This window comes from Schistocerca nitens, chromosome 1 (assembly GCF_023898315.1).
Source record: "Schistocerca nitens isolate TAMUIC-IGC-003100 chromosome 1, iqSchNite1.1, whole genome shotgun sequence".
Taxonomy (NCBI): Eukaryota; Metazoa; Arthropoda; class Insecta; order Orthoptera; family Acrididae; genus Schistocerca; species Schistocerca nitens.
In genome coordinates, this window is record NC_064614.1 from 202,215,587 (window position 1) to 202,234,186 (window position 18,600).

The following is an 18,600-nucleotide window of genomic DNA, read 5'->3' on the forward strand; positions in this document are numbered from 1 at the left end:
CCTCCCTATCTGGTTGATGACTGCAGAATGAATGCTACATCAGATCAACTTTGGCAATATGTGGAAGCAGTATGAATTGCTACACTGCATCAGCACAACCAAAGCCCATTTGAGTCAATGCCGAGGTGTGCAGCAGTAGTTATAGCCAGCAATGGTGGCAACGGGCAGTATTGATTTCATCATTTTACTCACTTCATGTGGGACTGTATTTTCAACCATGATCTTTGTACAGTGCGTTATCTCCCAAATCTGACTGGCTGTGATATCTCTGGTCATTCTTGGTGTTGCATTTTGGATGGCCAGTAGTGAAGATTATCCTTCTACTTACATTCTAAGGCTGCACAACATTTCCAATGACCATCTTGTCCATTGTGGAGTCAGACTTTACTCTGCTTTTTCTCTTGATCAGCTTTTTTGTGTTTTCATTTTTGTCATATGGAAACAACCAAAATTTCAGTGTCAATTAGGGCACTGCAGACTTTCATACAATCATCAAAGTGTACAGAATTGTCAAATGTCACATTTTTTCCCATCATGAGGATGGTCCCAGGTGTCATGATTAAGTGAATCAATTTCACTGCTCTCTTGTTGTGGCAGTTTCTTCTTTGGCTCATTGATGATCAACATTTATTGGAACAGTTCAAAACTGTCACAGTAACTTGTTTCCATGCTTACCAGTAATGGTCATCACTGCCAAAACTTATGTTCAACATCATATTTAACACCATCCAACACAATTGTCTCAACTTCTTTGCAGCACAAAGTTTGAAAATTCTGAATTAGTCTGTGGCCAAGCAGTTGTATTTTCAAAGAGGGGTTCTCGGGTAAACAGTAAGTATCACATTACCTGGAGGTGGTGGGATATTGTAAACTGTGCAATTGTCTAGAAAATGCACACTTTCACATCTGTTTCCCCATATTTTTGTCCAGGCTCAAGGGCCACTGTTGGAGCACTAACAGAGGAAATCATCTAATACCCATGAACTAACTAAAGCTACCAGTTTTTATTACCACAAGACGCTTCAGTTTCTTAAACCCATCCATGTTCACTACAAGCAACAATGCTAACCTTCTTTGTCATGTTTTCTCCTTTCGCTATAGCATGACACAGATCTTATCTGTGCCAGCAGCCAAATTACTTGATTTTTCCGTGCTAAATAAACTATCATCAGTGCTCTCATTCTCACCATAAAGCATCATAAAAATTGTTTTTTCTTTTTATTTCTTAATTAACGAGGTACCCCTCACTAGCGGTGAATGACTTAGCCTTATCTATAAGCATATACCGTAACCTCCAATAGGCATATTTTGTCAATCTGTGTTCTACGGGCTCAATAAACTACTGCTTTTCTGTGAGAGACTATCTTCTTTGAAGATAGTTTTACTACTAATTATGTACTGTGATATATTGCATATTGTTGAGTAAGCAAAGGTATATTGCAGTGGCTTGAAAGACTACCAGAACAGTTAAGTGTTAGATAGGTACTGACTTTGAATAAGTATTTTCTGTTTCCTAGTGATGTGTTGTGACAACCATTTCAATTTATTGAGTGCACCAGAACACAAGATTTCTTTGATTTATTGAGGCTTTTTTGCAAAAGCACAAGCAATTAGTGAGTTTATTGAGGAATTTGATTCATCAGGATTTGAATTAGGAAGAGTAGATTTAATACCCTTTTGATAACAAAGTTGTTATTCCCTGAAAGAAAATGCTATTATCTTATTTTTATTTTTTGGTCTTAAAACTTTTCAACCAAAGAAAAGTGAATTTCTTACATAATCCATACACCATTATCTATTACCTTATTTGTTACATTGAAGTTACAGGCATTAAGAATCTGTCTCCCCGCATTGTTAACTGGGGTGATTTTTATGTGACATTTCTTGCAACAGTAAATTGATTTGTATGTATTTCCCTAGGAATGGCCCAGCTCCTGTCAGCATGTCACTTTCTGCGCAAACTTAGTTTAGAGAACTGTGTTTTGAATGCTGATTGCTGTGCAGCCATTGGTGAGAATTCTGGTTTGGAAGTCCTCAACATGTCTGGCTGTGAAGGTGTGAATGAGAGGGGAATTACTAGTATAATCACTGGTTGCTCCAGGTACGTTTGTTTAGCATTGTGTAGCTAGACTGTATATCAGTGATATAAGTAAACATTAACTTTAATATTCATTGCCTGTCCACAGCAGTAGATCATAAACTATGTTTTGGTTCTTTTCAACCATCATTTTACTATCTGAAGCCAAAGAGAATTTGCGTGCCAGCACTAAATCAATTAAAGTAATAAAGTTAACTATATTTAAATATTTTGCTTTCTTAGCTTTTAAGTGAAACCTCAGGGAGGAAAGGGTGTAAATGTTTTGCTAGCTCATATTTGAAAGTATTGGACGTTGTCGCTCAGTGAGACTTCAGTCAGCCACAGGCATTTAGAATTAGCCCATTTCCTCTGTACCAGGTCAGCTGAACAACCCTTTCACACCAAACATCACCACCTCGTGGAGTAATAAGCATGCAAAATAAAGATTCTACACTTGTTTATTAATATATTTGACTTTCACATCCATAGATTCCACCTAAGTTGCAAAATGTGTTCAGAATGTAACACAAGGTGTTGCTATAACATTGCACTATATTTAACTGAAAGTTGTTGTTTGCTGAACTGAGAGCGTTAAATGGTTTGACCGGAAATACTCTCTACTTGAAGCAATGATTAAGAGTGCAGCATGGGTTTTAAAATTTGTTAGGAATCAGGGCTTGCCTCAAATTGTTAGGGAACAGATTTAGCAATTGATTGGCTAGCTACTTCGTATATTTTTTATATTGATAGTCAGCTAGTCACATGTGCCCCCAGGAAAGTCAGCCCAACTAACCTTAATTTCACAAAGTAATATTTTATGTTAAAATTGCCATCATTTTGCATGGAAGGACATGTTCTTGAGTGTACTTGGTGCCACAACCACTGTCATTCATATTTTTCTTTGTTTTAATATATTTCTTATTTTAAATTATAAATAATTTTAAATTTATAAAAAGTAACCTTTGTGTTTTAAGGTTACCCATCCAATGTAGTTTTTTAATTAATATGATGTTAATGAGATGGCGTTGGAATTTGAGTGTTGGCTCTCTGCATGTCTTGTAATGCATACTCTCTCAGAAACTGACATCATAAAACTTTGTCAGAAAACACAAATTTACACTGCTGGAACAAAAAAATGCAGTGCTCAAGGACTGTGGTCAGGAGCACTGAGGTATAATATGTGTGTACTAAAGAGTTCATGTTGGTGATTCAACAGTCAGATGGTGCTCAGGGGGCCTGTCTGGGCACCCTCAGTTTGGACTCTGCAGGCAGTAACTGTGCCACATTTAGAGGTGAACAGTGTTGGCATAATTCAATGTAGGCTACAACTATACCCCACTAAAAAGTAGATACTCCTGCTGAACAGCTTGTCACTAGAACTGGGTCCCATAGTGAGCATGTGGGAAGCTGGAGAGACATATCAACAGATTGCTGCACATATTGAGCACAGTGTATTGGTGGTGTCGCTGCTTTCAACAGTTGTCTGCGGAACATTCCCACACTTGGTCCACAGGTTCTGAACATCTGTGTAGTACAGATGTATATAAAGATCTTTGTATTGTGCGCATGATGCTGGCCTACAGATCATCCATGGATGTAATTCGGACACATGTTTCACCTGCTATGTCATCAGGGACCATTGGGAACCATCTGCTTGCAGCAGGATTAAGATAAAGGGTGCCTTTGGCCAGGCTGTCACTCGTACCACAACACAGCCAAGGATGGCTACTCTGGTGTTGTGAAAGAGTTGACTGGAGAGGGGAATGGTGCACTGCTGTTTTCACTGATGAGTGTAGGTTCTGTCTGTATGCGAACGATGCACATACCTTGTATGGCATAGACATGGAGAGCTGCCTATTCCAGAGTGCATTTGCCCAAAACACACAGGTCTGATATCAGACTTTATGGTGTGGGGTGCCATCACTACAACTTGCAGTCACGTTGATATTTATGCGGGGTAAACTAACCAGTGTCTGTTACTTTGTAGAGGCTATTAGCCCCACGCCACTGCCATTTCTTCAACAGTGTAGTGGAGCAATGCAGTGTTATGCATAAAATAGACTTAACGCTATCTCACAACTGTCCTCCGACTGGCCTTATTTTATAGTTTTAAACAATTACTGTCATTATTACATATAAAATTTTTACTTACATCTTCCCAAATTACATAGAATTTACACAAAATAAAAGTTAATAATTTTGTACAGACAGGAAAGAATGTTTCTATTAAGACTATAAATGATATGTTTTTTCATAACAATAATTCATTTCGTTAATTTGCATATATTGCATATATCATTTTACTTAAAGGATAATCACTATCATTTTCATGTGAACAGAGGGATTAGTTTAATTGACTGAAAGACCTTGATTAAATTAATTAAATTTTGTATGAGTAAAATTTTACATTACACCAATCAGAACATGAGCATATTTGGTTCCTACGGTCGCAGGTTCGAATCCTGCCTCGGGCATGGATGTGTGTAATGTCCTTAGATTAGTTAGGTTTAAGTAGTTCTAAGTTCTAGGGGACTGATGACCTTAGAAGTTAAGTCCCATAGTGCTCAGAGCCATTTGAACCATATTTGGTTCTGACTGAAAAATCATGTCATATTTCGGTTAGGGATACAAACAATTTTTAGCTTCAAAACTTAAAAATAGCTGTCTTTCGATGACTAGAAATATTGGAACTTTAATCGTTAATTACTGCATAATTACAATAACAATTTTATTCCTAACATGTGCCGGTAGTTTGTATTATGTACAAATTGTGATGGTGCATTAGCTTTTAATTCAACATGTTTCCTTCATTCCACTACTGGTGAGGTGCAATGTAAACAATGTCAAAACAATAGCTTAAATTAGTGCAAATTACTAATTTTTCTACATAAAAAAATCTTTGGTGTATTCAAATCCAGATAACCAGAAAAGACAAAATCAAAGCAGCACTGATATTATATACGTCCTTTTCGTGAGAGTGGTGAGAGGGGGGGGGGGGGGGAACCACTCCAAAGGAGGGGGGTGGGGACAAGGTGTCAGCAACCTGCAAGGCACAGACAATGTGCCAGAAACAGGAATGGTTTACTAAGCAGTGGTCCAGCAGCACATACTCTACACTTGTTCGGAAAGGACTGTACGGGCAGTATGTAAAATTTACACATACATATACATATTCAGCAAGGGTACTGATGATCAAGCCATTGAGTACCCTAAAACCATAATTGTCTTCATTCATCCATCTCCTCCTCGTCCATCATCATCGTATCTTGTCACACGGGAATAGGGCACAGTTATCTGTGGTAATAAGGTATTTTCAAGATTGAACTTATCCATGCGTTCGACCAGTACCAATTCTTCTGCACGATATTTTGAGAACTGCAGTTTGCACAATATTTGGTCTGTTTGAATTTACCTGAATGCCATCTGGGCTTCATGGCCAAGCACAAACCCTTCAGCTATTCATTGATGTACATTTAGCATTCTACTATATGTATGTTGATGGCATCTACACTCATGATGATGTCGCAAGGGTCTCTAAACTGATTTTGAGGATGCGTGTGGCGAGCATGGAGCCCCAAGCCATTGCTGTACTTCCTTCCTGTGCTGCAGTCTTTCTCTCTTACTGTATTTGCCCTCAGACATAGTGTCTAGTATAGGTTCCCTGTTGTAAACTAAGCTTGTTCAAAGGACATACATTGTGGCCTGTACAGAGCTTTTGGATTTTACGCATTTGTCTACCACAACTTCCGAGCCAAAACCAAAGATTTGACATTGAATGCTCGGATACTCTGCATTTGTTTCCAGTCAATCTTTCTAAACAGAACTATTTTCCGAACTTATTTAACATTCCTTGTTACAACTGTAGTCACTGGTGTTATAACTGCTGTTTAATCCCTGTTTCCTTTCTCTTTAACTATTTTGAAAATTTTAAATTTTTTAGTTACTCTGAAGTCATACTAGAAGTCTCCAATATTTGCGCTGCTGCCGAAAATGAATTACTGCACAACGCTCCAATTTATCAGTTGATTGTGTCATTTTGTTTTGGTTCTTTCAGCCACATGCATAGTAAATGGGAAAGCAAATCAAAGTTAGCTTTTGTTTCTGGGTTCCACTCAGTTTCTGGGTTCCACTCAGTTTCTGGGTTCCACTCAGTTTCTGGGTTCCACTCAGTTTCTGGGTTCCACTCAGTTTCTGGGTTCCACTCAGTTTCTGGGTTCCACTCAGTTTCTGGGTTCCACTCAGTTTCTGGGTTCCACTCAGTTTCTGGGTTCCACTCAGTTTCTGGGTTCCACTCAGTTTCTGGGTTCCACTCAGTTTCTGGGTTCCACTCAGTTTCTGGGTTCCACTCAGTTTCTGGGTTCCACTCAGTTTCTGGGTTCCACTCAGTTTCTGGGTTCCACTCAGTTTCTGGGTTCCACTCAGTTTCTGGGTTCCACTCAGTTTCTGGGTTCCACTCAGTTTCTGGGTTCCACTCAGTTTCTGGGTTCCACTCAGTTTCTGGGTTCCACTCAGTTTCTGGGTTCCACTCAGTTTCTGGGTTCCACTCAGTTTCTGGGTTCCACTCAGTTTCTGGGTTCCACTCAGTTTCTGGGTTCCACTCAGTTTCTGGGTTCCACTCAGTTTCTGGGTTCCACTCAGTTTCTGGGTTCCACTCAGTTTCTGGGTTCCACTCAGTTTCTGGGTTCCACTCAGTTTCTGGGTTCCACTCAGTTTCTGGGTTCCACTCAGTTTCTGGGTTCCACTCAGTTTCTGGGTTCCACTCAGTTTCTGGGTTCCACTCAGTTTCTGGGTTCCACTCAGTTTCTGGGTTCCACTCAGTTTCTGGGTTCCACTCAGTTTCTGGGTTCCACTCAGTTTCTGGGTTCCACTCAGTTTCTGGGTTCCACTCAGTTTCTGGGTTCCACTCAGTTTCTGGGTTCCACTCAGTTTCTGGGTTCCACTCAGTTTCTGGGTTCCACTCAGTTTCTGGGTTCCACTCAGTTACTGAGTGGGGTAGCTCAGTTTTAGCACACTGGACTTGCATTCGGAAGGACAACAGTTCAAACCCAGGTCCAGCCATCCTGATTTAGGTTTTCCGTGACTTCCCTAAATTGCTTAAGGCAAGTGCTAGGATGGTATCTTTGAAGGTTATGGCCACCTTCCTTCTCCATCCTTCCCTAATCAGAGCATGTGCTCCATCTCTAATGACCTCGTTGCTGATGGGATGTTAAACACTAATCTCCTCCTCCTCCTCCTCCTCCTCCTCCCCCCCCTTCTTCTCAGCTACATCTTAGTAAATGAGCAGTTTATACCTTTGTTTCTAGTTTGCAGTGCAGCTGCTTTATCTAACACGAGTTGCTGCTAGTAATGTGTAACAATAGTTCGATCACATACTTCCATGTCAATCTTCTGGACTTCATCACCAGAGTTGTATATATTCTTTTATACGAAAAAAAGTTGTTTCTTTGACACTAAATTTCAAAATTAAATTTCTGTACCAATTGTAATCTAACATTGGATGTATTTGTCAATATGTAAGGTACATTAACAACTTCAAGCAAAGCTGAGATGTTATTTCACAGTTAAATAGCTTTCTCTCTCCCAAAAGTTTGTCTAGTTTCCTTTTCAGTATGATTGTTTTGTTGCTATATTTTTTCTTGCGAAATCTGTATCTCCAGGACAGGGTGGCAATCCATGAGATGCTTATTTCCACGTCCTACAGATATTTCTTCTTGCTAAATCCCCATGGCCGCTGTCTCACGCTGAAGATGTGCATTGTTCCTCAATATAGCTCTCCATATGCACAACAAAATAAGATAATGCAAGATAGCTGAATCTTGATATTGCATGTCTTATCTTAAGTTGCTATTTTCTTAATACATAAATTACTGTTGTATCATTTATTGGTGACATGTAGGGATACACCTCACTTCCCTAGAGTGATGTGTAATTCTACAAGTTTTGTTGCTTTTACAGATGTCACATTTTAATATTAAGACTTTCTTTCCTTGCCATAGATTATCATCACTGAATCTGGCCTGGACTAATCTCAGTAAAGGTGCACTAGAAATGTTGTGTTCTAAAGTACCAAAATCACTCCAAAGACTGAATATAAGTGGCTGCAAAAAAACAATGGAGGATAAAAGTAAGTGATAAACCTTGTAGAGCTTTGAGATTAATATTGTGGTAGTAAAAAACTAATACTATTTATTTAAAGCAGTGGTTCTCAAATTTTTTGAGCTTCAGGTGCATTCAAAAGGCCGCAAATAATTGTGGGGGCACTACACACACATTTCTGAGGAATATTTTACAACAGTCAATACAGAAAAAATACTGTGATAAAATAACAATTAAGGCATTTTATTTTGAATTTTGCATCGAGACTACAGAAAATACAACTTATAACAATAAAAACCACGCATTATCACAATATGAACAAATAATTTTTGTATAAAAAATGAGAGATAGTCGTGAAGCACAATATTTACCCAAATGCGACTGCCGAGTGCCATTTTGCCTCCTACCCTGCCAAGACAAAAGGCAAGAGAAACTATTAAGTGAAGTATATTGAAATGAAATAATGCAATAAAACTAACGATTAATTCAGATTATAGAGAAAAGTAATAATGCAATACAAATGAAACTTATCTTACATCTACTCTTTCTAGTGATCGTGAGAAACGTGGGCCTGATATGTCCTCGCGATTTCTTCAAGGGTTGGAGATATATTTTAAAGACAAACTCTCTTTTCCTCATCAATACATTCAAGAGTTCCTCTTTTTTTACATTTAATTGTGGTGAGGGCAGAAAATCCTAATTCACATCAATATGACATTGAAAATTGAAGTAAAATGTTGAAAGACTTTTTAGATATTGACACATTATTCTTTTATAGAAATCCAAAAGGCTTAAGAGACAATTCCTTGAGCTGAATCATCAGTCCATAGTCAGTAGATATAGCTGCCAGTTCTTCATCTGTTAATGTTAAGCCAAAATCACCTGAAGTTTTCATGAATGAATTTCAAATCCAATTGTACTGTTCAGTGTTGAGAGATGAAAAATATGAGCTCAGTTTCTCCTCTAAACTTATTAAATGATCTACTACTATTGGAAGTATATCATTTATGCACATGCTTGTTACCAATGGGAACATTTCCAAGTTACCGTGAACAACTTTTCTCTTCCATATTTGTAGTTTTCTGTGAAATGAAATGCTTTAATTTTGTTGGATGTGAGGATATTTTCTTCTTTCCCTTGCATGCTAGTGTTCAAAATATTGAACTGCTGAAATGTCGGCCAAATACTGCGCAAAGGCAATCAAAAATTCACTCTGAAGGAGTTTGCAAAATTGTAAATGTTCCACTTCTTCGAAAACCACGAAGTCCTTGTTGTAGCTCATGCACACAGGTAAGTACTTCCCCCTCAACAACCACCTGACTTCTGTGTGTAAAAGCAATCATTTGCGTTCCAACTCCATGTTGATACAAAGTTTTTCGAATAAACTGGTTTTGACAGGTCTTGTTTTAATAAAGTTTACCATCTGAAGACTTCTCTCTGTTTTTCTCCCAATGATTTTGCTTTTAACACCTCCGTATGAAGAAAGCAGTGAGTTAAGATAACACCTTCATTTTGTTTTTTTACAAAAGTAGTAAGGCATTTAACATAGCCTACCATTGAAGGGGTGCCATCTGTACAAATGACTACACATGACTTCATTGTTAACTGCCACTTATTAAGATAATCATTTAAAATGTTGAAAACCACCTCATCTTTAGTACACACATTTAATTCTTTGCAAAAAAGAAACTGATTTACTATTTGATCTTGATTAATGAAATGGACAAATGCTAAGAATTGCGATTGGTTGGTAATATCTGTTGATTCATCAACTTGCAATGCAAAGTTTGAGTGCTTGAGTTTATTACTGCATACAGTTTTCTCAATATCAGTAGATATTTCTATAATATGCCTGTGAACTGTATCATTCGACAAAGGAATCTTGCTTTTCATAGTTGCTTCATTTCCTACCATCGTCATGACCATTTGTTTACAAGCAGGCAAAAAAAGTGACTCACCTATAGTATGAGCTTTCACACTCTTTGCTATTAGTTCAGAGACTTGGTAGGAAGTGATCAGATCTTTATCAGAAACTGACATTACACTTTTAAAAACAATTTGCTCCTTTGTTTGCTGTTCAGACAAGCTCTTGAAATACATTGTGGGCTTACCTTGCAAATGTCAGTGCATTGTTTTAAAGTGCTTGCTCAGTTTACTAGGAAGCAGAGATTCATTTGCTTTTTTATGCCCACATACTAAGCATAGTGGGAAAGGATAATCTTCACTCCCAGTCCAAGTGAAACCATAGCTTAAGTAGCTTTCATTGCACTTATGAGTAGCCTGCTATTTTGCTTTTTTACTTGAGCTTAGTGTGTGTTCACTTCCAGAATCGGATTCTTCGACGGCGTGCTTGTTTTTCACTTTTCTGTCTGCCTCAGACATATATGCGTAATCGTTAAAGCCAGGTTTGTTGAGAAGAGAACCAAATTCTGAGAACATGGAAGTCCAAGTAAAATTACGGTTCAGAATCAAAGAAACAGAAAATCACTGATGGTAGCTCTTGCAATAGACTGTATTAGATTGAATCGTGGCTGCCTGACATGACCCTTTGCTGTTGCTACTCATCATAAATGAGTTGCAAAAAGGAACAATGAAAACCAATCCCTCCAACCAAAGACAATCTAATCCTAACATTGAATCCTGCTTCTCCCAGTTTGTACCTCCTCCCCTCCCACCTAGACAACTATTGGTAACCTTCTAGGATTTCCTAACATCCATCTTGGCCTCACCATCCTTCCTCAGCTGCCTTCCTAAGAACACGAACAGTTCAGCAGAAGAAAGGACAGCCACAAAACAGATCCTCACCTAATTATCTTACTAGCAGACAAAGGTTCCACCAGGCAGTGACTGCCTGGCAGAAGACCTGTACCAGTTGTTTTTTTATTTTATTTATTTATTGTTCCGTGGGACCAAATTAAGGAGAAGTCTCCATGGTCATGGAACAAGTCAATACATGAAATTACAACACGATATTAGAAACAGATAAAATGAAATATAAAAAAACATATTCAGGTGACAGGTCGTAAGTTTAAATAAAGAAAATCAACAATGTAACACTGGAATTTGCTTAATTTTTTTAGCTCTTCCAGAAGCTCCTCGACAGAATAGAAGTAGTGAGCCATGAGGAAACTCTTCAGCTCAGACTTAAGAGTTTGGGCTACTGCTAAGATTTTTAAGTTCTTGTGGTAGCTTATTGAAAATGGATGCTGCAGAATACTGCACTCCTTTCTGCACAAGAGTAAAGGAAGTGCATTCCACATGCAGACTTGATTTCTGCCTATTATTAACTGAGTGAAAGCTGCTAACTCTTGGGAATAGGCTAATATTGCTAACAACAAACGACGTTAAAGAAAATATATACTGTGAGGGCAGTGTCAGAATTCCCAGACTATTGAATAGGGGTCGACAAGAGGTTCTCGAACTTACACCACATATAGCTCGAACAGCCCGTTTTTGAGCCAAAAATACCCTCTTTGAATTGGAAGAATTACCTCAAAAAATAATACCATACGACATAAGCGTATGAAAATATGCGAAGTAGACTACTTTTCGTGTTGAAGTGTCACTTATTTCAGATACTGTTCTAATGGTAAATAAAGCAGCATTTAGTTTCTGAAAAAGATCCTGGACATGGGCTTTCCACAACAGCTTACTATCTATCCGAACACCTAGGAACTTGAACTGTTCTGTCTCGCTTATAATATGCCCATTCTGTCTGATCAAAATATCGGTTCTTGTTGAATTGTGAGTTAGAAACTGTAAAAACTGAGTCTTACTGTGATTTAGCATCAAATTATTTTCCACAAGCCACGAACTTATTTCATGAACTACATTATTTGTTACTGTTTCAATATTACACACAAGATCCTTCACTATCAAGCTGGTGTCATCAGCAAACAGAAATATTTTTGAATCACCTGTAATATTAGAAGGCATATCATTTACATAAATAAGAAACAGCAGTGGCCCCAGCACCGACCCTTGGGGAACGCTCCACTTAACAGTGCCCCATTGGGACTGAACACTACCATTCTCAATATTGCGGAGAATTACCTTCTGCTTTCTGTTCTTAAAGTAAGAGGTGAACCAATTGTAAGCTACTCCCCTTACTCTGTAATGGTCCAACTTCTGCAGTAATATTTTGTGGTCAACACAGTCAAAAGCCTTCGTTAAATCAAAGAAAACCCCTAGCGTTCGCAACCTTTTATTTAATCCGACCAAAACCTCACAGAGAAAAGAGAATATAGCATTTTCAGTTGTTAAACCATTTCTAAAACCAAACTGAACATTTGACAGCAAATTTTGTGAATTTAAATGCTCCAGTAACCTTGTATATACAACCTTCTCAATAACTTTAGCAAACGCCAATGGCATAGAAATAGGTCTAAAATTGTCAACATTATCAATGTCTCCCTATTTATAAAGTGGCTTCACTACCGAGTACTTTAATCGGTCAGGAAACCGACCACTCCTAAAGGAAAAGTTACAGATATGGCTAAGTACTGGGCTAACATACATAGAACAATACTTCAGTATTCTGCTAGATACCCCATCATATCCATGAGAGTTCTTGGTCTTTAGTGATTTAATTATTAACTCAATCTCCCTCTGTGTCAGTATCATGGAGGAGCATTTCAGGTAACAGTCTCGGAACACTTTTTTCTAAGAGCGCTATATGATTCCCTGTTGGGACTAGGTTTCTATTTAGTTCACCTGCTATATTCAGAAAGTGATTATTAAATAGTGTACATATATGCGACTTATCAGTAACACGGACATTCCCACTACGCACTGATTCTATATCCTCGACCTGTCTCTGCAGACCAGCCACTTCCTTTACGACTGACCATATGGTTTTAATTTTATCCTGAGACTTGGCTATTCTATCTGCATACCACATACTTTTTGCCTTCCTAATAACATTTTAAGCACCTTACAATACTGTTTGTAATGGGCTGCTGCATTTATATTTTGACTGTTTCTAACGTTTCGATATAATTGCTACTTTGTTCTAAAAGATATTCTTATCCCTCTAGTCAGCCACCCAGGCTGCCTGGTTGTGCTAGTTCTAACAGAACTCATCCACCTATAAATTCTGCCAGAGTGGTCCCACCTCAGAAGTCCAACATAACCTCCAATCCCTGCTTAAAGCTTTAGATCCTTCCCAGAACCTCCCCTTCCAGGAATCATTTCCCTCCTTCCCTCCCTCCCTGCGGGTCTGGGGCTAGAATAGGCCCGAGGTGTCCCTGCCTGTCGTAAGAGGTGACTAAAGGAGTCTCTTACTTTTTGGCCCTATAAGTTCCGGTCCCATATTATGGTTTGACCTGCCACTTTCCAAAGTCTACAGAAGTGTGGGTCATATGAGGAAGGACGCCTCAAGTGGTGAATGGATTATCCATAGTGTCCTTAGATTCGACCTCCTGAACATCTTCTCATGGCTTTGCATCTCCCCTTGCAATTAAACTATCTGGGCAAGGACACTTTCGGGGGTATGTCATCTACTTCCGTTGTCTCCTGTCCTCTTTTGCCACCATGACTATTGGATTTCTCTTTACCCCAATATCCAGCACAGTAGCCAGTTTGTTGCGGTGGGGCTGTCATGTACCCATTTGGTGGTAGCCCCCTGACAACACAGGGATCCCACTGCTGATGCCTGAGCTGTAAACTCCCTATGTACGCCAAGGAGTAGATGCCTGTCTTCCTGGGACATCAGGACTCCTGGCAACAGCCATAATGCCAGGTAGCCTTTGCTGTGGCTGGGTGCCGCCCGTAAGGAGAGCCCCTGATTTTAGTGGGTGTAATCAGGGTGGGTGACCTGCAATGAAGCGGACTAAGTCATCTCTTGCTGGTGACCGTACAGCACCAGCAGTCTCTAAGAAGGGCAAGATCGAGTACAATGCTGACACATATGACCCTAAATCGTTTCCCTCCCTTGCTACACCGTGGGAGGAACATAGGGCTACAGAGAGAGAGAGAGCCATATTTGCCTCAGTATTTAGTCTATAGCAGAATAGGCAGGGACTGCTTTCTACCTATGAAGTCTGTTTTTTGTTGAACATCTTGAGGATAAGTTTGAGGAAGTGACAGTGCTGTCAAAGATGACAAGTGGTGCAGCATCCCCAGCCCAATCCCTGGCGTTACTCGCTTGTGACCAGTTGGGTGACATTCCTGTTTCTGTCACTCCCCATGAAAGCCTCAACATGGTCCAGGGGATTATTTTTCATCGCAACTTCCACTTGCAGTCTGATGAGCTCCACACCAATCTAGAACGGTGGGGTGTTCATTTCATTCGACGCGTTTACAGGGGACCCAAAGACAACAGGGTTGCTACCGGTGCCTTCATCTTGGCCTTTGAGGTCAAGGTGATGGTTTACCGCTGTGATGTTAAACCATACGTCCCTCCCCCTATGTGGAGCTTTAAGTGCTGGAAGTTAGAGCAATTGTCTTCCCGCTGCACTTTCAATGCCACACGTCAAGACTGCGGACATCCACTGCATCCAGATACTTCCTGTGCCCCTACTCCCACTTGTATCAACTGCAGAGAGCAGCACTCCCCCTCCTCGCCAGACTACACAGTACTCCAAAAGGAGTGGAAAATGGTGGAGTGAAAGACCGTGGACCGGTTGACTTACCAAGAGGCTAAATGTAAATTTGAACGATTATATCTCGTTTGTTTGACGACCACATGTGCTGCAGCTACATTACCATCGCAATTACCAATTGTACCACACCCTGTGCCACGAACAGTGGGCCCTCTGGGCCTCCAGAATACGTCTTCCCCTTGGAGGTAGGGGGAAATGTCCTTTTGTTGCTCCCAAAGCACATACTTAGGGAGCAAATCCCCCCCCCCCCCCCCCCCCCCGCTCGAGCAAGCACAGGGGACATCGGTCCCTCCTCTCCAGCCGGAGAAGCAACAGCCTCCTCTGGCTCCCCTCATGTGGAAGCGGTCCCTTGGGACCCTCTCCCAAGGTCTCCACTAATGCTACAGCGAACACTCGCCTGTGGCTAAAGGAGCCAAAAGCTGCTAGACAGAGCTTCACAATCCTCCTCGGTGGCTGAAGCTACTCCAGATAAGTCCTCTCAGCAAGCCCCTAAAGAGAAATGAGAGGGCAAGCAAGCAAGCAAACAAAGAAGTCTGCTAAGAAAAAGGATCCTCCGGTGGTGGTGCCACCACCACCACCACCACCACCACCACCTACCAATTCTGCACCTGCAGATGAGGTGGAGATATCAGCATCCCCTGACGACCTGGGTCTCACTGATTCCTCATCCACAATAGGAATGGATACAAATACTCAGTCGATGGCAGCAGGTAACCCTGAGGTGTAACCTGCCTCTTTGCATGCTTCATGCCTTCCCAGTCTCAAGATATCATCCTCCAGTGGAATTGCTGTGGTTTTTTCGGCCACCTGACTAAGCTACGGCAACTGTTAAGCTTCACACCTGCTTTCTGCATTGCCCTCCAGGAAACCTGGTTCCTGGCAATGCAGACCCCTGCCCTTTGCGGCTATAGCGGATGTCACAAGAACTATAGTGACTATAATAGTGTGTCAGGTAGAGTTTGCATTTATGTCCTAAACTCAGTCTGTAGTGAACCTGTGCTCCTTCAAACACCTCTTGAAGCTGTGGCTGTCAGACTGATGACTATGCAGGAAATAACTGTCTGCTATGTATATCTTCCTCCAGATGGTGCACTACCCCTGAACGCAATGGTGGCACTGATTCGTCTACTCCCTAAACCTTTCCTTCATTTGGGAGATTTTAATGCCCATAACTCCTCGTGGGGTGGCACTGTGCGTACTGGATATTGGGTAGACATGTCAAAACTTTACTTTCTAGTTCGACCTCTGCCTCTTAAATACTGGGTCCGCCACACATTTCAGTGTGGCTCATGGTAGTTACTCTGCCATTGATTTATCCCTCTGCAGCCCAGGACTTCACCAATCTGTCCACTGGAGAGCCCACGATGACTAGTGTGGTAGACCATTTCCTGTCACTCCCCCAGCGCCATTCCCCTGGACGTCTACCAGGATGGGCTTTAAACAAGGCAGACTGGGATGCTTTCACCTGTGCTGTCACAGTTGAATCTCCCCCACGTGGTATCATTGATGTGGTAGTTGAGCAGGTCACTAGAATGATCATTCCTGCGGCGGAAAACACGAACCCTTGTTCTGTAGTGTGCCTCCAGCGAAAACCGGTACCTTGGTGGTTGCTGGAAATCGCCGAAGCCATTAAAGAGCGTTGGCGAGCTCTACAGTGACATAAGCAACACCTTTTCTTACAGCACCTAATAGCTTTTAAAAAGCTCTGTGCACGCGTTGGCCAGCTTATAAAAAGACGGAAACAGGAGTGTTGGGAGAGTTATGTCTCAGCCATTGGGTGCCATACATCACCTTCCCAAGTCTGGACAAAGATCAGACGTGTTTGTGGGTACCAGACCCCGACAGGTGTTACTGGCATTAACTTCAATGACATGTTATCTACCGTCGCAAACGCAGTTGCCGAGCACTTTGCCGAGCACTTTGCCGAGCACTTTGCCGAGCACTTTGCCGAGCACTTTGCCGAGCACTTTGCCGAGCACTTTGCCGAGCACTTTGCCGAGCACTTTGCCGAGCACTTTGCCGAGCACTTTGCCGAGCACTTTGCCGAGCACTTTGCCGAGCACTTTGCCGAGCACTTTGCCGAGCACTTTGCCGAGCACTTTGCCGAGCACTTTGCCGAGCACTTTGCCGAGCACTTTGCCGAGCACTTTGCCGAGCACTTTGCCGAGCACTTTGCCGAGCACTTTGCCGAGCACTTTGCCGAGCCTTCACGTCAGAATTATCCCCCAGCATTCGCACCCTCAAACAGGGGATGGAAAGGAAAACCCTCTTGTTCAGTGAACATCAGAGTGAACCCTATAATGCTCAATTTATAGAGTGGGAGCTCCTCAGTGTCCTTGCACATTGCCCTGACAGCTCCTGGGCTGGATCAGATCCAATCAGATGATCAAACATCACTCGTCCGACTACAAGTGACATCTCCTAGTAGTCCTCTTCAACCGAATGGTGTCTTTCCATCGCAATGACGAGAGAGCACCATTCTTCCAGTGCTCAAACCCGGTAAAAACCCACATGATGTGGATAGCTATTGGCAAATCAGCCTCGCCAACATTCTTTGTAAGCTGTTAAAATGTATGGTAAGTCAGTGATTGGGTTGGGCCCCGGAGTCACTTGGCCTACTGGCTCCATGCCAGGGTGGTTTCTGCCAGGGTCACTCTATCATTGATAATCTAGTGTCCTTAAAGTCTGCCATCCGAACAGCCTTTTCCAGGCGTCAGCACCTGGTTGTCGTCTCTTTTGATTTACGAAAAGCTTAAGAAACGACCTGGTGACGTCATATCCTTGCCACATTATGAGTGTGGTCTCCGGGGCCCGCTCCCGATTTTTATCAAAAATTTCCTATCACTCCATAATTTTCATGTCCAAGTTGGTGCCTCCCATAGTTGCCTCCATATCCAGGTGAATGGGGTCCTGCAAGGCTCTGTAGTGAATGTATCTTTATTTTTAATAGCCATTAATGGCCTATCAGAAGCTGTCAGGCTGTTGGTCTCATCTTCTGTGTATGCAGACGACTTCTGCATCTTGTACTGCTCCTCCAGTACTGGTGTTGCTGAGTGGTGCCTACAGGGAGCCACCCACAAGGCAGTCATGGGCTCTAGCCCACAGCTTCCAGTTTTCAGCTGTGAAGTCGTGTATCATGCACTGCTGTCGGTGTCGTACCGTTCATCCGGATCCAGAACTTTATCTTAATGACGGTCCACTCATGGTAGTAGAGACCAATTGATTCTTAGTACTGATTTTAGATACCCGATTGACGTGGCTTCCTCATCTTCATCAGCTGAAGTGGAAGTACTGGCAGCACCTCAATGCCCTCTGTTGCTGCAGCTCTACAGAGCTCTTGTTCAATTCCGCCTTGACTTTGGGAGTCTGGTTTATGTTTCGGCAGTGCTCTCAGCACTGCATTTACTTGACCCAGCGCACCACTGTGGTGATAGGCTAGCGACTGGAGCTTTTAGGATGAGTTTGGTGACCAGCGTCCTGGTGGACGCCAGAGTCCCTCCATTGAAGGTTAGGTGTGCACAACTGCTCACCAGTTACATTGCACACATTCATAATTCTCCTGAGCATCCGCAATGGTTCATCTTCTGCATTGGACGCCCAGGTCAGGGCCTAAGATCGCAGTTCGTGTCCGATCTCACTTGTCCGAAGTGGAGTCCTTGCCTTTACCACCTATACTAGAGGTCCATTCACATACACCTCCATGGTGTACACCTAGGTCATAGCTTCCCCTGGACCTTTCACATCAGTTAAACCCGCAGCTCTTCGCTGTCGCTTCCTCTCAATTCTTGACGTGTACCGGGACTGTGAAGTGGTTTACACTGACGG

At 41.7% G+C, this 18,600-nt stretch overlaps 1 protein-coding gene across 1 annotated transcript in view; it reads left to right on the forward strand.

Moving 5' to 3' along the window:
* The window catches only part of LOC126245728 (S-phase kinase-associated protein 2), a 133,528-nt gene that overhangs the window by 103,719 nt on the left and 11,209 nt on the right, over positions 1-18,600 (forward strand). The window contains exons 6-7 of the mRNA XM_049948339.1: positions 1,921-2,101; positions 8,074-8,201. Coding sequence (XP_049804296.1) covers positions 1,921-2,101; positions 8,074-8,201 — 309 coding nt within the window. The remainder of the gene's footprint in view (positions 1-1,920; positions 2,102-8,073; positions 8,202-18,600) is intronic.